Source organism: Anomaloglossus baeobatrachus, chromosome 1 (assembly GCF_048569485.1).
Source record: "Anomaloglossus baeobatrachus isolate aAnoBae1 chromosome 1, aAnoBae1.hap1, whole genome shotgun sequence".
Taxonomy (NCBI): Eukaryota; Metazoa; Chordata; class Amphibia; order Anura; family Aromobatidae; genus Anomaloglossus; species Anomaloglossus baeobatrachus.
The window spans coordinates 889759148-889785387 of record NC_134353.1 but is presented as its reverse complement, the minus strand read 5'-3'; the positions used below and the strand labels follow the sequence as shown (position 1 = coordinate 889785387).

Below are 26240 nucleotides of genomic sequence, written 5' to 3'. Positions count from 1 at the left end.
GGCTCGGCTATGGGTCATAGTCATATCAGGGGCACATCCAAACGGTTGAACCATATGCAAATCATATCTCAATCACCTGATCGCATATACGTTCGGATGGACCCATAAGTATAGTAGCATGTAACAAAAGGTTATCTTAAAAAGACCTACACAGTCTCACAATAATCAAAGGAGACATCATATTGACGGATCAGTGCATTTATACACCTCATCCATGCACGCGGACGTGACCACAATCGGGAACCCCCAGACATAGCCAGGAGTCCCGAGGTGGTCACCACCACGTCAAGGTACAAGGCAGAAGAGGCCATACGTCCCAAATGGGTTATAAGTCCATATCCAGAATAGGACCAAATCCACCTAATTCCTGCATGTGGGCGTGACCAACGGCGGTGCCCCCCGGCTACAGCCAAAAAGCCCCACCGTGGACACGCCCACATACATCCAACCAAACATCTTAACATCATGAATGTCACCCAAACACATCAAATGCACATTTAATAATTATGCGTGGCTAAGCGACATCGCAAGACCACACTGGGAGTAAAGCTGGCGATGTTCAAAAAAGTGCTTCATGAGGCAGCTGTCAGGTCTTTCCATCCTTATCCTTGATTCCAAGATCCCATCTCATCACCAGGAGGACACACGAGAGGGGGAGGGGGAACAACAAGAAGTCCACAATTCCTCAGATGAACAATTACTGGAATTAAAACAACATGCAATTAAAAAGCAGCACGACAATCAGACGATAATGCATCACAATCGTCCTTAGGACGAAAAACAGAGAAGCTTAACCCCTATACAGATTATATAGCAAAAGGTTCCCCTACCAGGGGATCTAAGTATTCAAAAATGGGGCAAAACTCAGTTGTTCATTCATCCCTGCCGGAGCAAGGGTCCCCAGGGAGAAGATCCACCTACTTTCCAATCTCAAGAGGGCCGTCTTGAGGTCACCTCCACGGATCCCACCGCCGACGAGGTCTATCCCCACCACCCTCAGCCCACCAGGGTCACAATTGTGGTGGACCTTGAAGTGTCTGGGGAGAGTCCTCAACAGCGATAGGTCCGTAACGGTAGGTGCCCTCAAGATGTCGCGAACATGCTCACGTATACGAGTGCGGAATTGTCTTGTGGTCAGGCCCACATACACTAAGTCACAGGGGCACTTGGCATAATATATTACGTGCGTGCTACTGCACGAAATATACTTCTTAATCCGGTAACATTGTTTACCATCTGCCGAGGTGAAATCCTTGCCCCTAATGATGTTGCCCGACCTACATGAAATGCAATCACCACATGTGAAACTTCCCATCCTTGGGACATTATGTCCAAAAAGGCCCCCAGATGTCTTGGTCACATAATGGCTATCTACCAGGAGGTCCCGCAAGCTCCTACCCCTCCTTGAGGTTAGCAGCGGTGCCCCCGAGCATGTTCGCGACATCTTGAGGGCACCTACCGTTACGGACCTATCGCTGTTGAGGACTCTCCCCAGACACTTCAAGGTCCACCACAATTGTGACCCTGGTGGGCTGAGGGTGGTGGGGATAGACCTCGTCGGCGGTGGGATCCGTGGAGGTGACCTCAAGACGGCCCTCTTGAGATTGGAAAGTAGGTGGATCTTCTCCCTGGGGACCCTTGCTCCGGCAGGGTTGAATGAACAACTGAGTTTTGCCCCATTTTTGAATACTTAGATCCCCTGGTAGGGGAACCTTTTGCTATATAATCTGTATAGGGGTTAAGCTTCTCTGTTTTTCGTCCTAAGGACGATTGTGATGCATTATCGTCTGATTGTCGTGCTGCTTTTTAATTGCATGTTGTTTTAATTCCAGTAATTGTTCATCTGAGGAATTGTGGACTTCTTGTTGTTCCCCCTCCCCCTCTCGTGTGTCCTCCTGGTGATGAGATGGGATCTTGGAATCAAGGATAAGGATGGAAAGACCTGACAGCTGCCTCATGAAGCACTTTTTTGAACATCGCCAGCTTTACTCCCAGTGTGGTCTTGCGATGTCGCTTAGCCACGCATAATTATTAAATGTGCATTTGATGTGTTTGGGTGACATTCATGATGTTAAGATGTTTGGTTGGATGTATGTGGGCGTGTCCACGGTGGGGCTTTTTGGCTGTAGCCGGGGGGCACCGCCGTTGGTCACGCCCACATGCAGGAATTAGGTGGATTTGGTCCTATTCTGGATATGGACTTATAACCCATTTGGGACGTATGGCCTCTTCTGCCTTGTACCTTGACGTGGTGGTGACCACCTCGGGACTCCTGGCTATGTCTGGGGGTTCCCGATTGTGGTCACGTCCGCGTGCATGGATGAGGTGTATAAATGCACTGATCCGTCAATATGATGTCTCCTTTGATTATTGTGAGACTGTGTAGGTCTTTTTAAGATAACCTTTTGTTACATGCTACTATACTTATGGGTCCATCCGAACGTATATGCGATCAGGTGATTGAGATATGATTTGCATATGGTTCAACCGTTTGGATGTGCCCCTGATATGACTATGACCCATAGCCGAGCCGGCATGTACTCTTTATATGAGTTGTTATACGGCTGTCTAACTATGGATACATCGTGTTGATGTGATTGGTGCACAGACATTTATAATACGCCATATGTACAGCTTACAGCTGTATATGTGGAGAAGGTACGTTTGACCTTTTATGTTACCAACACCATGTGCAATATGCAATATATCTGTCACCTTGGTCCGCCCATCCGTGATGTCCTTCTTGTCCCTCCTAGCGCGCCGTCCAGACGAGAGTCTTGGGTGTGTGCACCCGGCGGCATCTTAGGCGGCCATGCGCATGCGTCAATGACGTCACCGGAGAATTTTCTCCAACGCATGCGCATTTGGGCCGCCGCTGACCGCCGGTCTGCATACGATTCTCCCATGACGCGATGGGCGCGTGCGCACGGCGGACGGTGAGATGGACATCACCTGGAGGCAACGGGGTATTTAGGGGAGGGGGAAAGGAGTCCACAACAGCGTGCGGTGCCCCTGAAAAAGGTAACCGAAACGCGCGTCGGGCGTGGACTCTGGACCGGCTCCCCTATCTACTTCGGCCTCCGGTATGTACTTATAACATATGTGACCCGATCGTGCATTGTGCACTTCGGGTTAGTACTGTATCACCCGATATCTGAGTTAGGTTGAGGGAGTTACTCTCTATGCTTGGGGATAACCTAGGGGTATTGTGACTGGCAATTTGCCGTTTATTCTCCTAAGCACAGTGGATATACTGTCTATCCGGTCCTGGTCCCCACGTTAGTGAGGTTACAATGTCCTCATAAGTGATGAGTATTACTAATCAGGAGTATGTGTGTGCACTCCTGTTTTTAATCTGTATGTATATTTAAAGGAATAAAAATTGGATAAATCATTCCGTTGTGTGGTTTCACATAATTTTGCAGTTAGACTGGAATGTTTCCTCCCATAATTAGATCCTATCAAGGGGATTTACTATAGTCAGATGATGTTTTTGCCTGACATGTATGTTCACAACATATTATACCCCTTCTCTTCTATGAAAATTAGTTCAAACTAAAAACCTTGTCACCACCCTCCAGGTTTGATGACCACACCAGGGGGGCAGAGCCAGGCGGTTGGCTCTGCCCACCGAGGAGTTCACAGGCCTGGAGGCGGGAAAACACAGACACAAGTTCAAGTTGACGATGCAGAGTAGTTTTGACAGTGAAGGAGAGAGGTTGAGTCCAAGGGCAGACCTGCGCCCAGGACTGCCATAGACTACTCCGGTGGCTGGGTCAGAGCCCAGTCACCTTTGTCAAGGAGGCAGACGGTGGTGGCCGCCTGCAGGAGCTGGGATTACAGCCGGTGGAACCGTAGGGACCGGGGTCGGGCAGTGGCCCGCCGGTACCGAACCGGCGAACCGATTGGAAACTGGAGCCTCAGGAGGGGTACTCAGACACAGACAAAGCCCCGAACCGACAGGGACGAGTCAAATCAACTGATTGAGTTAGAAGACAACAGCCCAACCATACAGGGTAGAGCCACCGCCAAGGCATAGAGACCCAACGGACCATCGTCTGCGGGTAAACGGGCTCCTACGGCATATACAAGTCAAGGAGCGGACTACCGGTGTCTAGGCATAGGAGTCAAACATTTACACACAGAGGTGCAGGAGATAGGTGGAAACCACCAACCTATACCGGGAGAAGCTGCAGCCGGCTGCGGGCCCCGTTCATCACTCCGTTTGGTTTACCAGAGACTCCAGTGTATTGTGTCAGAGTGAGTACACCAGTGCCTTCGGGCCGCGCACTGCGCCGCACCGCACCAGCGTCCAACCCGCTCCTCCGCCTCAGCACCTCCCTCGGGCCCCCGGGACCATCTCTCCCCTACTCACGGAGGGGTCACTACCAAGCTGCGCAACACCGTCCCCGGGAGGCCTAGTTAACGGCAGCGGTGGTGTCCATCCATTCACCACAACCCATGGGTGGCGTCACGAACTTACCATCCAAACCAAACGATCGTGGCCACGGCCGTGGAACTCCTCACCCAAGTCCCCGCGTGTAGCGCCAACTCCCTTGCAGAGCGACATGACCCCCGATTCCGTGAGAGGCTCGAGCCACCACCCACAGTACGAGCACGGATACGAGCGGCTCGGCGGTCGCAGTCGAGCCCGCGGGGCGGTACACTTATTTTTGGGGGGAGTTCTTATTTTTAGAAAAACACGGTAAAAGAGTCAGGGTCCCATAACAAACTTTTAAATGACACCTCATCCCTTACGTTTTTTGTCCCTATGATGCAGCACAGAGTGGGCAGGACACGTATCATTTGGATTTGCTTCAATCATGCCTACACAATAACAATGTAGGCATAGGGCTGGAAGCATAGCTAAGCTAAAGCTGCTTCCACCCCTGTTACATACATTGCTTGCCCATTGTTATTGTGCAGGCATAATTGAAGCAACTAAAGGGCTTTTATTCCACGAATATGATACATGCCCTGCCCACTAGTCACATCAGGATAGGATGGATGCTGGCCAAAAAAAAAGTCCGATACCTGCTCTGCCTAGCAGAAGAATTGCTGTCACTTCCTAACTGAAGGTCTGAACAGGTGAAAACTGAACATAGCATACGTTATCCAAATTAACAGTTGCACTCAAGTAAAGGGGACTGAAAAATTAATTTAAGTATGTAAATGGTGAATATTGAAATGAGAATATCCAGAAAACATGATTTTTTTTTGTAGATTTGCTTTGCAAATAAAATTGGCCAAATTTTCTTGAGCCCAGTTACCACAAGTTAAAGTTTTTCATGTTTTCTGGATAGTAATGCATATTCTCATTTCAATATTCACTATTTACATCCTTCAATTAATTTTCCCCTCCCCTTTATATGAGTGCATCTGTTATTTTGGATAATGTACAGTATGTTTTGTTCAGTTTGCACCAGTTCAGACCTTGAGTTTAGGAAGTGCCGGCAATTCTTCTATTTTGTATTATGAAGTCATGTCCTTTGTCTGCGCACTCCTCCCAGTGACCTCAGGTGTTTTAATTTTTGCTTTTGCATTTTTTTTTCTTGCCCACATAAAAGGTCAGGAATGACACGAAAAGAGGCAGTAATTTAGGTTAGGACCCAGTTGAGAGTTATACCTTGACGGGGTAACTAGGGTTCAAGTAAATTTGGCCAATTTTATTTGCTAAATAACTATTTTTTTCTAAAAAAAAAATGTTTCATGTTTTCTGGGCGGTAATGCATATTCTCATTATAATATTCACTATTTACATCCTTCAATTATTTTTTCCCTCCCCTTTGAGTGCAACTGTTAATTTGGATAATGCTCTTCAATAGCATCCTTAAAGGATATGGCCTTCCTGATCACTGAGAGAACTGTGCAGCCTCACTAGTCTCTCTCGACAGAGATTTATTATTAATTATTATTATTATTATTATTATTATTATTATTATTATCATTAATAATAAAGTTTACTTTTATAGCGCCAACATATTCCACAGCACTTTACAATCAAATGGGGGCTTGTACAGACAAAAACGAAATAGCACAAAAGCACACAGTTCAGCTACAGTAGGAATGAGGGCCCTGCTGGAAAGCTTACAATCTATGGGGAAATAGGGGGACACAATAGGTAAAGCATGCTTGTAGTATCTGGTCTGGCCATCATTATGATAAATTATGGATTTCATATGAAGTGGAATGATTCTGTCATCAGATGCTCTTATGTGCTATTGGTTTTATGGAGGATGTAAGGACAGGAATAGGGGGGAGAAGGTTATGAATAGCATTTAGAAGGTGGGAACAGGGAAGGGTTAGATTAGAATGTTATGATGATACATGTGACGGGGTCCTTCTCCCATATCACACAATCAACAGAGCGAGAGATGAGTGAACAATCCAAAGCAATCCAGAATGTCCATCAAATAATCCACAAAACAGAGGGTAAAATTAGTCCAGCAATAAATGTCCAGGTCTCTGAGAAGTCACAGCTTCCCTCAGAGGTTCAATCTTCTTCCTTCTCTCTTCAAGTTCTCCAACAGACTGACATTTCCCCCCAGGTAAGCAGAGAGTTTACAGTAGGTGGATTCCACGCCCACCTCCCCCCACACCTAGTGATAGAAGCGCTTCAAGAAGCTATAACCTTGCACTATAGGGGGTGATTACCTACAGACAATACAATGTACACACTAGCAGTACAAATAATGGACAGTGAACCAAGCTTAAAATAGGAATCTGCACAACATGATACACCTCCCCCAATATTCCACTATCACAATACGCTTGTCTGAAGACGTGTTTTTAACGCACACTTAAAATCGTAGGGGCTGGATATTAGTTGCATCCTTTGGGGTAGTGCATTCCGGAAAACTGGCGCAGCAAGAGAGAAGTCTTGGAGACGGAGGTGTGAGGTTCAGATGATAAAGGATGTTACTCTAAGATCATTTGCAGAATGAAGGGGGCAGGTAGGATGATAGACAGGGATGAGGGATGAGATACAGTATAGGCTTGTGCAGAACTGTGGAGAGCTTTGTGGGTGAGAGATATGAGTTTGCATTGTATTCTGTAGCTGATGGGCAACCAGTGTAATGGCTGGCACAAGGTGGAGGCATCGTTGAAGCAGCTGGACAGGAATACGATCCTGGCTACTGTGTTTAGGATGGATTGCAGAGGAGAAAGTTTTGTCAGTGGGAGACCGATCAATAAAGAGTTGCAATAGTCCAGTGGATAATGACTAAGGCGGGCTTTGCACACTACGACATCGCAGCTCCGAAAGTGACGCACATCCGGCGTCGCAGTCGATATCGTAGTGTGTAAATCCTTTTTGATACGATTAAGGAGCGCAAAATCGTAGAAATCGTATCATCGGTGTAGCGTCGGTCATTTCCATAATTTCGGAAGGACCGATGTTATGATGTTGTTCCTAGTTCTTGCGGCAGCACACATCGCTGTGTGTGAAGCCGCAGGAGCGAGGAACATCACCTTACCTGCGTCCTGCGGCTCACACCGGCTATGCGGAAGGATGGAGGTGGGCGGGATGTTTACGTCCCGCTCATCTCCGCCCCTCCGCTTCTATTGGCCGCCTGCCATGTGATGTCACTATGACGCCGCACAACCCGCCCCCTTAATAAGGAGGCTGGCCAGAGCGACGTCGCAGGGCAGGTGAGTGCATGTGAAGCTGGCGTAGTGATAATGTTCGCTACGGCAGCTATCAGCATGATATCGCAGCTGCGACGGTGAGGGGACTATCGCGCTTGGCATCGCAAGCATCGGCTAGCGATGTTGCAGTGTGCAAAGTGCCCCTAAGAGTGAGAGTAAGGGTTTTTGCCATTTCAAAGGTAAGAAATGGTCGGCTTCTGGAGATGTTTTTAAGATGCAGGTGATATGAGCGAGTGAGTGATTCTGTATGGGGAATGAAGGAAAGTTCTGAGTCAAATGTAACTCTAAGGCTATGTGCGCACTAGAGATGTGAAGTTTCTCGAGAAAATCTTCTCGAGAAACTTCTGGGAGTGAAGATTTGCTGAACTCCGGAAAAAATCCGCGGCAAAACCGCTTGCGGATTTACCGCGGATTTGCCGCGGAATTGCCGCAAAATTGCCGCGATTTTCCCGCGGGTGGTTCCCTGCGGATTTTTGCAGGCTGTACTGCAGAAATCCGCGGGATACCTGCGGATTTAATGGACATGTTCATTTTCTCAAGAAAGTTTCTCGAGAAATTTCCGCACCGAAACTTTCTTGAGAAAAATCCGCACCAGTGCGCACAGCTTTTTTTTTTCCTCATAGAATTTCATGGGAAATGTCTGCACAAAGATTGCAGACATTTCTCAAGAAATTTCCGCGGCAAATCCGCGGGTAAATCCGCGGGTATTTTGCTCTAGTGCGCACATAGCCTTAGACAGCGAGTGTGCCTCTTGGGAGTAATTATTGAATCATCGAAGGTAATTGAGATGTTGGGTATAGGTTGGCTAGTAGAGGGAGGAAGCACAAGAAATTCTGTTTTGGAGATTTAGAGCACGATAGGAAACCAAACAGCTTAGATCTTCCCATAATAATAATAAAAATAATAATAATAAAAAAAAAAAGGTTGTTTATCGCGCCAACATATTCCATAGCACTTTACACTCAGGTGGGGGCTTGTGCAGACAAAAACAATACAAAATAGCACATAGTTCAGCAGCTCCAGTAGGAATGAGGGCCTTGCTTGAAAGCTTACAATCTATGGGGAAATTGAGGGACACAAAAGTTAAAGGTAAAGCGTGCTTGTAGTATCTGGTCTGGACATCGTTATGATACTTTATTGATTTCATATAAGGATGAATGATCCGGTCATCAGACCGTAACCTTTTAAGTGCACTTATGTGCTATTGGTTGTATGGAGGATGTGAGGACAGGAATAGGAGGGAGAAGGTTGTAAATAACATGCTCCAGATCCTGAAAATGCTACAAGTAGGAAATGAGGCTCTAATTAGGTTTAGGACCTACCATGTTGTCAAAGGCATGTGATCAGTCCACACACCTATAAGGTGAAAGCTGGGGGATGCTGTAAGATGACAACTTACACTTGGTTCTGAACCACTCATGTGTAACATTGATGTTGGATGCCTGCAAAGATGTGTGTATGCCGCAGAGGTGTGTGAGTGGCTGTTGGATGCCTGCCATGGTGTGTGTATGCCGCAGAGATGTGTGAATGTATGTTTATATACAGCTGAGCTGTGTGTGTCTGTGTATGTATGCAGCAGAGCTGTCTACTTGTCCTGCACTGTTTGTTGTATATAGTAATATAGTATATGTACATGGTATATATATTGTTCAGACCGCAAAGATTTGTGTGCATCTACTGTGCGTACAGAAGTGTTATGCGTGCGTGTGCATCATTCAAGAGCTGTTTGTCCTATATTTCCCAGCAGCACCTTACTTCTGCTCAGTGCTGCAGGTCCCTCACCTTCATACCATGTGTGCTTCCTGATAGTGCTAGAAGAATCTCAACACGGTCAGTTTAATTCTATGGATGAGATGACTATTGATGGTTTTGAATGTAGTGACTGATATTTTACCAATATTTGTTACTATTTACAAACTCCACGTTTCATTTGTGGTTCATTGATCTTCAGAGAATGATCATGTTCTCCTGCATGCAGAGTGGAGCTAAATATATAAAAGCTAAAAAAGCTGAGCTGTACTACAACTTGGCTGTCAGAACAATAAGGATACCATGGCAGTGTCTGAGGGATGTTATACTAAACAGGCTTATAGCTGTATCTGTGTTTTTCTTAAATAGGATCATTAGGTACAAAGGCAGATGATATCAATTGAATCATTAGCATAGTATAGCTGAGCTGTGCTTACAGCCTAGCTATCAGATGTTTACAGAGTCATAAGGTGCATCTGGGCATGGTCAGCCAACAGCATGAGAACTACTGGAGGACCGATCCTGTGGCAAAGGGGGGGTAAAGGGAGCCAAAGGGGGAGGTCATCATCTTGGAGGTTTGGAATAGCAGTAATGCGGGCGTCACACGGTACGATATATAGGGCGATATGTCGGGTCACGTCGTAAGTGACGCACATCTGGCATCGTTTGACATATCGTAGCGTGTGACAGCTACGAGCGACTGTGAATGAGCAAAAATACTCACCTTATCGTTGCTCGTTGACACGTCGCTCATTTTCAAAAAGTCGTTTCTTCTTCTGCGCTCCGGTTGTTGATCATTTCCGGGGCAGCACACATCGCTCTGTGTGACACCCCGGGAACGACGAACACAGCTTACCTGCGTCCCGCCGGCAATGCGGGAGAAAGGAGGTTGGTGGGATGTTTACGTCCCGTTGATCTCTGCCCCTCCACTTCTATTGGCCGGCCGCTGTGTGACGTCGCTGTGACGCCGAACGTCCCTCCCCCTTCAGGAAGAGGATGTTCGCCGCCCACAGCGAGGTCGTCCGGGAGGTAAGTACGTGTGACGGGGGTTAACGACTTTGTGCGCCACGGGCAACTAATTGCCCGTGACACACAAACGACGGGGGCAGGTACGATCGCTTGTGCGATCGAACGATAGATCGTCCCGTGTGACGCCCGCATTACTCAGAGCAGATTTGTTGCATTAGGTGCAAATGGTTGATTCTGTATATACAGAAAGCTGAGACCATATTATGATTTTGTGTTTAACCCTTTAAATATTTGTGCAATGTAAATTAGATTAAAAAAATAAAAATTCCCAAAATCTTGTATGTATATTGTAACAAATGTTTCTCTGGAAATAATTGTGTATTTTGCAGTTTTATGTAGCTCCATGTTTAAAGCAGAGAAAATATTTAGATCTTTTTTATTGTGTAAAGGCAATCATTTTATGTTTTATCATTTTACATTTGATATATTTTATTTGATATTTTTCAGATAACACGTATGTGTCTAGCTCAGAGAATGATGAAGATGTGTTAGTCACCACAGAGCCCATCCCAGTCATTTTCCACAGGATAACAGGTAAAAAACGCCGACCTGCGATATGACGCGTTTGTGTTCTCTGGATTTGTAATTTGCAGTCAATCACTGAATATTCAATTCCAGAACCTTTAGTATCAATAGTAAGTGATATGGTTATTATAGAAATCACTGACGGAGAGCGAGCGCTGGCTGCAGCACAACGAGGGACAGTTATCAAAATTGGTGCAAGAAAATCTAGTGTATTTGTCCATAACAGCAACTAAGTCAGTTGCTGCTATCTGTGCCGCAAGACCCAGTGAGAATGAAAACTGGGAAAAAAGACATTTGTGTCATGATCCAGGGCTGGGATTTTCCGCTCCAGAGTTTCACAGACCCGTCTTGATCATGTGAGGGGTTAACTCCCATCAGTCTCGTTCTGGTTTCCGAGACACTATATCTGGTTTCTGCAATTGCATCCTGGTGCTGGTTATAGTTTTGCTCTGCAGCCTGTGACTGGCTCTGGTGAGAATTCCTGTTTGATCTGACTCCTTGTTACTGTGCCCTGACTTGCACTCTTCCCCGCTCATCCGTCTGTCCCGGTCCCTGACTTCCCGCTTCTGTCTGTTGTGTGTTTTTCCCTCTGTATACCTGATCTCCCAGCTTCCTACTCACATCTGTTTTCTAACTTGGTTTTGATCCTCCCTTTGTAGTGACTCGACTTTCATGGCTTTAGACTCTTGACTATTTGATTACTCTTTTGCCCCTTGTTGGTTTGCCTGTTAACTGCCTGCTGAAGTTACTCTGCTGTACTTCAGCTGTCTTTCTGTTTCTTTGCCTCTCCTTCACTACTCTGCTGCCACCTAGTGGGGGATACGCTGTACTACATCCTACCAACCCTTTGTACAGTGTGACAATTTGATTGGCTTCTGTGGGAAGGTGATCTACAATATCCTTCAGTATCTTGCATTAGATTTCATTTACGTCTATTGATATTCTATGTTCTGTCAGTGACAATCTCTAGAAGGATACCGTCAGGACTGATTTTGGTGCAGATGAGGCAAATTCTGCCCATTATGAGGCAGCGGCTTCTTAGAGCCAGTCAAGTAGGTTCTTGTTCACGCCAACAGTCTTTTTATTTACACCACACAAGTGTTACAGACCTGGAAACCCAGAACGCAGCTGGATAACGTATATGCAGTCCAATAAATGTCCAGATTGCCTCTTGCACCACTACTGTAATCCTGGGTGCAGGGGTTCGCTTATAATGTCCAGGTTTCTCAGTGCTAGCCTGTGTTTGCTCCACACAGCACCTGCTGTTCCAACAGCCTGGATCCCAACTGAGACACACCTTGCTGTGCTCTGCAGGAATAAATGTATTTCCCCAGACATGAGCCCATTGCAAGACCCGGACTGGAGGGAGATTTCCGTCCCACTGCCAAACCTACAGAACTCGCCAAAAATAAAAGCATGAACCGGTTTATTTAAACTAAATACTTAGTCAAATATCTTGATCAAGTTCACACTCTTTTACTTTGTGTTGCACTCACAGCAGTGACTACACCACACTCCTGCAGGTCTCACAAGGTCTCCAAGCACATTCTGAGTAAACATAGCGACCTTCATATATGACACCTGTCACTGCTTCACACCATCATCACCTCCCTCCTCTAAAGGCCGCTTTACACGCTACGACATTGTGATATCGTTGGGGTCACGGAATTTGTGACGCACATCCGGCCGCTTTAGCGATGTCGTTCCTTGTGAAACCTATGAGCGATTTTGCTTAGTCGCAAAAACGTGCAAAATCGCTAATCGGTGACATCCCCCCTATTCCCAATTATCATTGCTGCTGCGGGTACGATGTAGTTTGTCGTTCCTGCGGCATCACACATCGCTATGTGTGACACCGCAGGAACGAGGAACCTCACCTTACCTGTGGCCGCTGGCAATGCGGAAGGAGGTGGGCGGGATGTTACGTCCCGCTCATCTCCGCCCCTCTGCTTCTATTGGGCGCCCGCTTAGTGACGTCGCTGTGAAGGCCGAATGAACCGCCCCTTAGAAAGGAGGCGGTTCGCCGGTCACAGCGATGTCGCTAAGCAGGTAAGTAGTGTGACGGGTCTGAGCGATGTTGTGCGCCACGGGCAGCGATTTGCCTGTGTCGCACTACCGATGGGGGCGGTAACGATATTGCAGCGTGTAAAGCGGCCTTAAGTAAAAGCAGGACTTGTGACTTGCTACACAAATTCTTTTCTTGTACATTGTCTATTTATGCATCGGCCAAGCAACAACATTTGACTCTGCCAGTGTATGTAAAATGCTGTGGAATAAATGAATAAATATTATTATTATATTCTATATGACCCTATTTATTACACCCCAAAATTAATAAAAAAAACATGTATAAAAATTAGGGAGGATATAGTATTTAATCAGGAACAACATTGTGTATAAGCTAAAGAGAAAACATTGTATGTAACACAGGGTGAGGTGGTAGGGGCAAGGGGATGAAACATCACAGTGCCACATTTAATATCAAATTAGCTAATTTGCTTAATGTTAAACTAGCCACTTTGCCCCATCTTAAAATTAATTTGGTTACTCTTCCATTAATATTAAATTATTTTTTGTGCCCCCCATCTTTAGAGAAAGAGAGAGAGAGAGAGACAGGCAGAGAGAGATGGACAAAGAGAAAGATCGAGACTAAAGCGGGCTTTACACACTGCAATCTCACTAGCGAGAGCGCAAGCGATCGTATCCGCCCCCATCGGTTGTGTGACACTGGCAAATCGCTGCCCATGCCGCACAACCTCGCTTAAACCCGTCACACGGACTTACCTGCCCTGCGACGTCGCTCTGGCCGGTGATCCGCCACCTTTCGAAGGGGGCAGTTCGTGCGGTGTCACAGCGATGTCACATGGCAGGCGTCCAATAGAAGTGGAGGGGCGGAGATGAGCGGGACGTAACATCCCGCCCACCTCCTTCCTTCCGCATTGCTGGTGGAGGCAGGTAAGGGGATGTTCGTCGCTCCTGCGGTGTCACACACAGCGATGTGTGCTGCCTCAGGAACGACGAAGAACATCGCTAATAACCAGAAAACCAAAAAATTTTTTGTTTCAGGACGACCTCTCCGCGGCAAACGATTTTGACCGCTTTTGCGATCGTTTAAGGTCGCTCATAAGTGTCACACACTGCGATATCGTTAATGATGCCGGATGTGCGTCACAAACACTGTGACTCTGACAATAATTAATTAACGATATCATAGCGTGTAAAGCCCGCTTAAGGCTTCCGCAGTAAGGCACTGTTAATGGCACTGAAGTGTGTTGCATGACCACCTCTCATGTCGGTCTATGGGAAACATAGGGCACATATAATATGTGACCACCACTGTCTTAAAGGAGGATGTGGTAAATTAAGTTGTGGTCAGTATTGATGAGTAAGTGTAATCGTTTCTATTCGCTACTCGCACAGATAGTACAGTATTTGGGTTACTCCTTACAATTTGGAGTTTTTGTGTACTCACTTTGTGATATTTGTGTATCCCGCCCAGCAGGATTGGCGCCTGATTTGCAACCACTAAACATGCTGGGCTTCTTAACCAATCACAATAATGCCACAGCCATCTTGGTTGTAGCATTACTATGATTGGCTGGCCGTGCAGTGTCATAGGGTCAGCCCACATTGTTCCAGGATAAACTCATTCTTTCTCCCTCTGTCTCTCCAAGCTCTTCATACTTACTGATCGGCTCAGTGTGGCTGTTACACTGCTCCTGCGGCCTCTCAATCTTATTCCAGAGTATCTCATTAGACTTATACATATTCACTGCTTCCCCCGCACACCAGTGTCTGTAATTAGTTGCAGTCAGATGTGCCCCCATGCTGAATGACAGCTATCTGACTACAACCAGTCACAAACGCCGGTGGGCGAGTCTATATCATACAGTAAAATAAATAAATCATTCTAAAAAAATGGCATGTGGTCCCCTCCTATTTTGATACTGAGCCAAGATAAAGCCCCCCACCTGGGGGCTGGTAGTCTCAGACTTTGGAGGCCTGTGGTTATTAGGCTCTCCCCAGCCTAAAAATATCAGCCAGCAACCGCCCGGAATTGCCTTATGCATTAGATGTGACAGTCCTGGCACTTTTAACATCTCTTCCCGATTGCCCTGGTGCAGTGCAGTCAGGGTAATAAGTAGTTAATAGCAGCCCATAGCTGCCACTAAGTCCTAGATTAGTCATGGCAGGTGTCTATGAGACACCCCCACATCACTAATCTGTAATTGAAAGTAAATAAACACAAACATCCAAAAAATCCTTTATTTTGAAATAAAAGACAAAAAAGCCCTCTTTCACCACTTTATTACCCCCCCCCACACACACACACACACACACACACACACTCTTCCAGGTCTGAAGTAATCCACACGAGGTCCCTTGACGCTTCCAGCATGGCTACATCCCTGTCCTTTTACAGTGAGCATCAAAGAACATGACTGCCCACTGTGAGCTCCACGCAACAAATGAAGCGAGGCGCGCCATCAGCTGTTGTACCTTGGCTGGTTATTAAAAATAGAGGGGATCCCATGCTTATTTTTTTAATTTTTAGGGGTTTTTTTTGTTTAAAAAAATGGCGTGGGGCCCCCTCCATTTTATTGTTCCTGTGCTGGATATGAAAATTGGGGGGACCCCACTTCATTGTTTTGTTGTTTTTTTTTCAAATTAAAAAATCAAAATGCTGTAAAACAGCTGGCCAAGCTAGCTATCTCTATACCTATTGAGCTATTCTATCTGTTGTTTCTTTCTGTCTATTTTATATGTGCTTTCTTATTTTCTTTCTTTATATCTCTTTATCTATTTTATCTCTTCCATCTATCTATCTATTTATTTATCTATCTATTTTATATGTTCTATCTTTCTATATCTATCTATCTATCTAAATCTATAAGTTTTTAGGCTTTGACCATCTTTTGCACATTAAAAAACCAGTTCCTTCAGTATCATGCAGTTTTTACCGGTACCAGTCACAAGGATGTCAAACGTATGCAAACATGGACGTCACATGTATTACACACGGATGTCACAGGGATGACCATACCGGTACATGTGACTTGCACCAGTTTAAACACGGACGTGGGAAAGGGGCTTTACAGTGAGGAGCTCAGGCAGCTTCAAAATACATAAGTCATCCAGTACCAAAATGGTAAGAGCAGATGACAGTCTCCTGATGGTGACTACCTCTGAGAAGATCTGGGTCCACCTCAAATCCTTAAAATGTAAAGAATCCGGCACACTCAATAAAATGATTTCCAAAGATAAAATTTCGTTTCAATGATTTTATTGTTCTTGTGAGGATATCAAAAATGTAGTATGTGTACAAGTCCAACGTTTCGACCAAAACATATGGTCTGTTTCAAGGACTCAAAGGTTATGGTATGGTATGTATCACATGAGATATTCACTCGCGTGTATTTTATGTTACTCTTATAGCCTTAGTACCCTCACATAAGTAGATAGATAGGTACCTCCAGGCACTCGTGGGCACAACGTTTATCAGGACAGACAAAAGGCCCAACCTGCATACCTAGGACTTTTTCCTATTATTTCACATCGTGGGTGCCCTATTATACCTATCCAATCGAATCCAATTAAGCCCTTAATAGGTGCCATACATAGACAAGCTAACTACAGATCATGAGCTATAGGTATATTGACCTGTGGATCTAACCTAATTAAGTTGCTAATTCTCTCATGATTGCAATTTTTGCATATTTTGTAAAGCCGTGAGGAATATTACTTTCTCCTGTCTTGGATGGTTAGACGACCATCTTTTTGTCAAATCTAATCCAGTAAAGAGGACGTTTGTCATCCTATCTACTTATGTGAGGGTACTAAGGCTATAAGAGTAACATAAAATACACGCGAGTGAATATCTCATGTGATACATACCATACCATAACCTTTGAGTCCTTGAAACAGGAATGAGTACCAACAACCCAGGAGTCGGAGCCATTGTGGACATACTGCTAAGTAGGGATTTGCCATTTGCATGAGTCCATTCCTAAGTGATTAATAATGTGGAACTACATGGAGGAGGATACTAAAATTTAAATAAATAATAATACTAATCTAATAATTTTCATATGCCCTGTATTATTATTATTATTATTGGATATTATTGTTGATCAAAAAATGTAGCTGAACCCTGGTTCCAGTGGCCTTGGCAGTAGTCTTTGGCTGCCGAACCACAGCCATTTGGGCTTCCTTCTGTCGGCTGCACCCCTTATGACTCATAGGCCCTGGGTGACATCATGTGTGAATTGTGTTTTGACTAGTGATGGGCGGATCCACTGTAAAGTCTGGATCCGCGCAAATTGAAAAGTACCCGAGTGGCGGCCATGAGCCTACGAAGTTCTCAGGGAACTCTGGTACCTATCTGGATCTGGCAACTCATGTAATTTTTAAAAAGAAAGGAAAGAAAAACAAAGAAAGGGAAAAGCAGGTGCATTATACTTAACAGTGTACTACGCGGCTGTAAGACTACTTCCGGGGCGCGCATACTACTTCCAGGGCCGCTCATTATCCTTCATATATATGCACTGTTTCCCCCACCCACCAACAGTCCCGGCATCTCCCATTGGGTGTAGTCAGACTACGCTCCCGCCCTGTGTGACTGCTTTCAATCACAGACACTGTGTGCGTACTATAATGTAAAAATAAACAAATAAAAACATTGGTGTTGTGTATGATGCCCAGTACGAATAAAGTATAAAGCTACAGGCTGCAACCCCCAGCCGTGCGCTTAACTTGGTTATGGTGCAGATTTGGAGCTGAAATGTCTGCACAAGATTTCAGCACCAACTTTGCACCTCCGGGCAGAAAACCACTCTGAAACAGCATCAAAACCGCTTTAGTTCATTTTTTTGCCAAGAGATGCAGATTTGATGCTGAAATGTATACACCATATTCCTATACCAAATCTGCATCTCCTGTTAAAAAATGCATGAAAACAGCATCATAACACATGCAGTTTTGATGCGTTTTATTTTTAGCTAGGAGATGCACCAGAATCCGGTGCTTTAAAATGGTGGTAGAAGGGATGGGGGAATTAGAGCAAGCAGATTATACTTACCAGTCTCCTGCGCAGCTGTAATGCTACTTCCAGGGCCACTCCTTATCCTTCATACATATGATCTGCTTCCCCCACCCACCGGCAGTCCCGGCATCTGTAATTGATTGCAGTGATACACGCTGTCACACAGGGTGGGGTCACGTCTGACTGCAGCCAATCAGAGATGCCGGGACTGCCATTGGGCGGGTGAAGCAGTGCATATGTTTGAAGGATAATGAGCGGCTCTGGAAGTAGTGTTAGAGCTGCGCAAGAGACAGGTAAGTATAATGTGCTTGCTCTAATCCCCCTATCCCCTCTACCACCATTTTAAAGCGCCAGATTCTGGTTCAAATAGACTTTAATGGGGAGAAATCCAGGATCAATTTTGGGCTGAAAACGTGTTTTTTTTTTTTGTTTTTTTTTAAAACCCGGTTGAACCTGCCGACCCTGAGTATCTGCAGGTCCACCCATCACTAGTCATGGTGATGACATTGCAAGGCCAAATCTTTTTGCTTAACTGTACTGGATATACTGCACAGCTCCTGTTTTTAAGAATGAGGTTAAACAACTAAAAACCTGTCCTGAATCCTGTCCAGTATTATGTCCCAAAAATAAATAAATAATAACAATAGATTAACAGTGCACATTGCACAAAGCAAGTACAAATCTAAGTATAAGATGACGGGTATAATGTTATGTCTACAGCAGTTTTAGATCTAACGTATTTGACCTCGACTTTTGCAGAATGCTGAAGAACATTATGATACCTTCTGAGCGTCTTCGGTAATATGCCAGATACAGGAGGGGCAGGTTGTCCTCTAGTCAGTGCTAATACTAAAATATCCTTATGTTTTTTTTTCTTTTTCTTTTGCAAAATTTTAAATAGTGCAGTAATATATACAGATGGTTCTTTAAATGGCAAAATGTAGATGAGTTGTCTTGCATCCATACATTTCGCGAGATGTGGACCGGCCACCTGTATGAACAAATATTTCTTTCATGAAAATGGCTGAAAACAGCAGCGCTCCTACCAGTCTTAGGCCACTTTCACACATCCGGCTTGAGCTCTGCGGCTCAATCCGGCTGTGCAAGCTATGCAACGGATGCGGTGAACACACCGCATCCTTTGCATAAGTTTTTCCTTTGCGGCCAGTCCGTTTTTTGCCGCTTGCGGCATGCTACTGAGCATGCGCAGTGGCAAAAACCGCATGCGGCGGCCGGATGCGGTTATTGCCGCATCGCGCCGCATCCGGTCGCCATAGGCATGCATTGAAAAATGCACCGCATCGGCCAAATGTGGCGCGATGCGGTTTTTTATGCCGCACGAAAAAACGTGCCAGGCAACGTTCCATCCGGCCGCCGCATCGGCTAAATCTGCCGCATGCGGCAAAAACCGGACGGAACGCAAGGCCATGCGGCACAATGCGGCACTAATTAAAGTCTATGCAGGAAAATCGCAACCGGCAGCAAAAAAAAACGGTTGCGATTTTCCTGCAAAGTGCCGGATTGTGCCGCATAGCAAAAACCGGAGGTGTGAAAGCAGCCTTATGGGCACTGCTGCACAGGGGACTCATCACAGTCTCATCGCTACTAGCTTACCTCATTAACCATGATCTACCTTTTGCCTGCTATGTGTAGCTAGTCCTTTTCTCACATACTAATGTAAGGGGGTGTAGGGCTCGGCCCACCCCAGACCGGCAAACCTGTCATATACTAAGGGTATTGTGTTATATATTTGTATAATATGTGTATGCGGCCACTAGGTGGCCACCCTGTGTATAGCCACTTACCTGGTGCCTGCTAGGCAGGAAAGGGTTACTGTAGGAGGACAATAAAGCACAAATAAGGGGAGCAGACAGGGAAGATCAGGAGAGTCCCTGAAGAGAGTAAACTGTGAAGAAGCCCCCAAGAGAATCTAATTAATCTGACCTGTTGGGTTGAATCACGGTGCCGGACACATGAAGCCCTGGTGAGAGCTGCGCTATCCAAACCATGTTCCAAGAGGGTGAAGTTTGGGTGTCTTGAATGGTGGCCACCCCCTGCAGATACCCAGAGAACCCCCTCTTTTAGCTGATGGTCAGTGGGCTCCCTTGGTGGGAGCAGGTCCTGGCAAACCGGAACCAGAGGAGTGCCGTCCCTAAAGATCTTGTCATAACTTATAGCGAAATCCCTGTGGGTGGGATGACGGGACCCTGAAGGAATTCTTGAATCTGCCCGTAATAGTGAAGCACGAGAGAGGGGATAAGGGGCTCGTAGGCCCGAGTACCAGGGAAGTGGCTGGCTGACAAATTGAGTGAAGTACTGGTTGCTAATGGCAACGACAGAGTAAACCCAGAGTATGCGTCCCAAGGACTGTGTGAATTACAAGATGATACTGTAGTGAGAGGAAAGCGATATGCAGGCCGCTAGCGTGATGTTGAATTGGCTATATCTGTGACCAGTAAAGAATCGTTCCTGTTTGAGAGACTATCTTTGTGTGGTGTTTGAGGGCACTGGGACCTGCTGCAGTCGGCAGCTGGGAAGCAGTTTCAAACATAGAATTATCCCTGGCCTCCTGCCTGCAAGTAAGTGCCCCACACCACAAGTCCCAGCAACCCTTCCCCTGCACTAGAGGGGCAGATGCGGTGCAGAGAGCAGACCCAGGGCTGCGCTGCAGCAAGATGGCAGGATCTGCCACGACTGCCACCGCACCCCGCCATCCATCTAACACTAACCAGGGCACGTGTCGCACTGTACGCACCATGAAGTCAAGGCCTTTGGTTCCTGCATGGTACCTCCAGGTTCCATTCAATAGACATTTTTATGTAATGTGATAATCTGAAGTTAGCTGTAAAGGGATTTTTCACTTCTTTGTAACCACATTTTATTTGTTCTAACTCTTAAAATTAAACAACTTTTCAATATGCATCGATTACCTGAGCTTCTCCTATCAGCGCAGATCTCAGCGGGTCACAGAATTGATTTCTTACATGCAGCTCCTACTACCTGTTCACTTTTGTCTGACTAGCTCTTCTTCCGGGCTCTGAAATCGGACAAAACTGGATGAGTAAAGGGGGGACCCACATAGACAAGTTCAATAATCATGAACAATACAAGGCACAGACAGGTACAGGAGGAGAGAGGGCCCTGCCCGCGAGGGCTCACAGTCTACAAGGAATAGGTGAGGATACAGTAGATGGGACAGAGCTATTTGCACAGTGGTGTACTGGTCTTAGGGTTCAGGTTCCTTTTGAAGCTTTCACAGTAGGCGAGAGTCTGATATGCTGTGGTAGAGAGTTCCAGAGTATGGGGAAGGCACGGGAGAAATCTTGTATGTGATTGTGGGAGGAGGAGATAAGAGAGGAATAGAGGAGATCTTGTGAAGCTAGGTACCGGGAGACTAGGTCACAGATGTAAGGAGGAGACAGGTTGTGGATGGCTTTGTAGGTCATGGTTAGGGTTTTGAACTGGAGTCTTTGGGCAATGGTAAGCCAGTGAAGGGATTGGCAAAGAGGAGAGGCTGAGAAATAGCGAGGAGACAAGTGGATTAGTCGGGCAGCAGAATTTAGGGTATATTGGAGGGGTGCAAGAGTGTTAGAAGGGCGGCCACAGAGCAGGAGGTTGCAGTAGTCGTGCCGGGAGATAATAAGGGCATGCACTAGGGTTGTTGCAGATCTTTGGTCAAGGAAAGTATGGATCCGGGAAATATGTTTGATTTGGGGTCGGCAGGAGGTGGAAAGGGCTTGGATGTGTAGCAAATGAATTAAAAACATTTTTTTTATTTTGCATTCATTCTTGAACTTTTCAACCATTTTGACGGAAAAAAGAGAAAAGTAAGTTTCGTAAATCATAAGTGATATATTGGGCAAAAAGTCTCCACTTGTGCCTTTGATTTGATCTAATTACAGATTCTTCTGAGTGCTTGTGCCGACCTCGGTGCTTATCCAATGATGCCAGCAGTATGATAATAAACTGGACACAACTGCTAGATTTCACAATGCAAATTGTGTATATTATTACATAGATCTCTTAAGGGTACTTTACACACTGCAACATCGCTAGCGATCTCGTTAGCGATGTGAAATTCAAGATCGCAAGTGCGATCTTTCGAGATCGCACATGCGTAAAATAAGCGATTTCAAAAGATCGCACTTGCGATCTAGAATTTCACATCGCTAACGAGATCGCTAGCGATGTCGCAGCGTGTAAAGTACCCTTTGGACCTGAGGAGGCTATTGTACTTTGAAATCTCAAAATGCCACTATAGATTTTTGCTGATCACAAGGGGCGTCCAGTAGTGGAACACACTTATGAACCCTGAGCTATTATAATTCTTAAAAAAAACCTGTGAGGCTGTAACCTAACATTGTGAAGATTTTGCAATTACTGAATCACAAAAAGTTATCCTTTATTCATATGGAATCCATAAGAAAGGGGCTGATTTGCTATTCTCTGGGGGGTCCTCTACAACTTTCTGGACCCCAATGATCCTGAGAGTGGCTGAACTCTATTCCATTTATTGTTTGTGGGACTGCAGGAGAAAGCCGAGGGCTGTACTTGGTGGTCCTATTAACAATGCAAACCTTCGCTCCATCCGGGATGAGGCTGCAGAGTATGTACCTGGGTTTTATAGCTCTGATCTCAGGTTCACTGAGGTCTTAGTAGTTAGACCGCTAGTGAGTAGCAAGTTATCACCTATCCTGTAGATAAGGGGTAACCTTTTTTAGGGTGCTGTGATGGAGGGAGGAGAATATCCCTTTAAGTTGTCACCATTAAATCTGAAATTGGTTAGTGGTTTGTTCAGAGCTCCTAGTACCTATTCTTCATCTTCTAGAACATGTATTATCTTTGAAGTATATTGTGTAGGGTATGGGTATGTAGAACTGCAATAATCGTAAATTCAAGAAAACCTGCAGCAGAATGGCAAGTGCTGAAGATGTTTGTGTTACAGAGTGCCAAGTCCATACTTAATGGTCAGGCATTAGAAATCTTGGAACTTTAACCTGAGGCTATTGGTTGGAAACGCACTTGGAAGTGTTCATTACTCTGTAATAGCCTATATGAACATCAGACGTTTGGATAAATCCATTGCTACTGTCAGGCATTAAGGGCATATTTCAATTATTGCATTGCAGTGCTCTGAAAATACAGTGCCTTGCGAAAGTATTCGGCACCTTTGAATTTTTCAAGCTTTTCCCACATTTCAGGCTTCAAACCTAAAGATAAAAAATGTTACTGTTATGGTGAAGAATCATTAACAAGTGGGACACAATTGTGAAGATGAACGAAATGTATTGCTTATTTTAAACTTTTTAAGACAGGAGAAAAAGAGTTGCTGTATATAGGGATCAACCAATGCGTTTTTGTTCAATTCAAAAAAATATTTTATTGGTACAAAAATTTGTGCATACATAGAATCCACACAAGACAGTGAAAGGGTTAAAAACATTTGAAATATGTATAATCAACGAACACCCCAATACATGGTTCCATGTCAGGAACCTGACACTGAAATTCCGAATACCACTATACTAGATGTACCATACAATAATAAATCCAGGTAGGATGCAGAACATAAATGTCATCCGTTACTGCAATCATATACCCAATAGTACATAAAAGTATAGCATACTATCTGACACCACCATTGTTAAATACAATGTAATAATTATAGACCACCAGCAGGACAAAAAAAAAATATTTTAAACTTTTATAACAAATAATAAACTGAAAATTGGGGCGTGCAATATTATTCATCCCCTTTAAGTTAATACTTTGTAGCTCCACCTTTTACTGCGATTACAGCTGCAAGTCGCTTGGGGTATGTCTCTATCAGTTTTGCACATCGAGAGACTGAAATTCTTGCCCATTCTTCCTTTGCAAACAGCTGGAGCTGAGTGAGGTTGGATGGAGAGCGTTTGTGAGCAGCAGTTTTCAGCTCTTTCCACAGATTCTCGATTGGATTCAGGTCTGGACTGTAACTTGGCCATTCAAACACTTGGATACGTTTATTTGTGAACCATTCCATTGTAGATTTTGCTTTGTTTGGGATCATCGTCTTATTGGAAGACAAATCTCCGTCCCAGTCTGAGGTCTTTTGCAGACTCCAACAGGTTTTCTTCAAGAATGGTCCTGTATTTGGCTCCATCCATCTTCAATCAATTTTAACCATCTTCCCTGTCCCTGCTGAAGAAAAGCAGGCCCAAACCATGATGCTGCCACCACCATGCTTGACAGTCGGGATGGTGTCTTCAGGGTGATGAGCTGTGTTGCTTTTACGCTAAACATATCGTTTGGCATTGTGCACAAATAGTTCGATTTTGGTTTCATCTGACCAGAGCACCTTCTTCCACATGTTTGGTGTCTCCCAGGTGGCTTGTGGCAAACTTTAAACAACATTTTTTATGGATAACTTTGATAAATGGCTTTCTTCTTGCCACTCTTCCATAAAGGCCAGATTTGTGCAGTGTACGACTGACTGATTGTTGTCCTATGGACAGACTCTCCCACCTTAGCTGTAGATCTCTGCAGTTCATCCAGAGTGATCATGGGCCTCTTGGCTGCATCTCTGATTAGTCTTCTCCTTGTTTGCAGTGAAATTTTTGACAGCCGGGTCTTGGTAGATTTGCAGTGGTATGATACTCCTTCCATTTCAATATGATCGCTTGCACAGTGCTCCTTGGGATGTTTAAAGTTTTGGAAATCTTTTTGTAACCAAATACAGCTTTAAACTTCTCCACAACAGTATCACGGACCTGCCTGTTGTGTTCATTGGTCTTCATGATGCTATCTGCACTATAAACAGAACACTGAGACTATCACAGAGCAGGTGCATTTATACGGAGACTTGATTATACACAGGTGCATTATATTTATCATCATCAGTCATTTAGGACAACATTGGATCATTCAGAGATTCTCAATGAACTTCTGGAGTGAGTTTGCTGCACTGAAAGTAAAGGGGATGAATAATATTGCACGCCCCAATTTTCAGTTTATTATTTTTTACAAAAGTTTAAAATAAGCAATAAATATCGTTCAACTTCACAATTGTGTCCCACTTGTTGTTGATTCTTCACCATAAAATTCATTTTTTTTTCCCTTTATGTTTGAAGCCTGAAATGTGGGAAAAGGTTGAAAAATTCAAGGGGGCCGAATAATTTCGCAAGGCACCGTATGTCAGTAGCCCTATAGATCAAGAGAAAGATAGTATACAGTTGTTTCATATAACAGATTGGCTTCAGTCTCTACATCATAGATAGACCGGGCTGGGGGATATATATTTTAGAAAAACAAGGGTCTTCCTCCTCATTAAAGCTATCAATGCAGATTTTTTTCTTTTGCGACCAAAACGATTTTGACTACAACAGAGCATGCCGAGAGTTGTGATTTCACAACTGGACAACCTTTCCATAAGCTCTATCGGGGCATATAGAGCTGGTGAAATAACTATTCAACATGTCACCAATTTTCTAAGTAAATATATTTCTAAAGTTGCATATGACGTGAATTTCTCACCAGATGTTGGTAACAAACCAACCATATCTTGTGACTTGGGTAAAAAATATTGAATAGATAAGGAAAGAGAGATGCAAAAAGCCATAGAAAGTCATGACACCAGCTGAAAGCTATCAGTTGCCAATCCTAACATTTAGTGAATAATAATATCAGCTGGTTCAACTGATGTTCTATAAAAATGTGTCTCATTACCAAGGTGCCATTCAATAAACAACTTATGATGGGTAAAACCAGTGAGCTGTCTCAAGACCTTTGCAACCTCATTGTTGCAAAACATACCGATGGATTTGGTTACAGAATAATTTTCAAACTACGGAAGGTACTAGTGAGTTGGGGCTGGGTGGCCCAATAACTATGGGCCTCCCCAGCCTGAGAATACCAGCCCCCAGCTTTCGGCTTTATCTCGCCTGGGTATCAAAATTGGGAGGACCGCACACCGTTTTTTAAATGATTTATTTAAATATAAAAAAAAAGCTAAATGGGGTCCCTCGTATTTTGATACAAAGCCAAAATAACGCACAGAGCTGGGGGCTGCTGTCTGTAGCTATCTGCTTTATCTGTGCAGGGTATCTATATACGGAGGACCCTACGTCATTTTTTTCCAATTATTTATTTCTACACTCCACAACCAATCACACACGCCAGCTTGCTGGCAGTCTGACTGCAACCAATCACACACGCCAGCACGACGGCAGTCTGACTGCAACCAATCACAGACACTGTCACAGGGGATGGG

The 26240-nt window shown here is 44.8% G+C and overlaps 1 protein-coding gene across 1 annotated transcript in view; it reads left to right on the top strand.

The window, feature by feature from the left end:
* The window catches only part of PARP8 (poly(ADP-ribose) polymerase family member 8), a 411775-nt gene that overhangs the window by 206596 nt on the left and 178939 nt on the right, over positions 1–26240 (top strand). The window contains exon 4 of the mRNA XM_075326712.1: positions 10873–10959. Within this exon, the coding sequence (XP_075182827.1) occupies positions 10873–10959 (87 nt within the window). The remainder of the gene's footprint in view (positions 1–10872; positions 10960–26240) is intronic.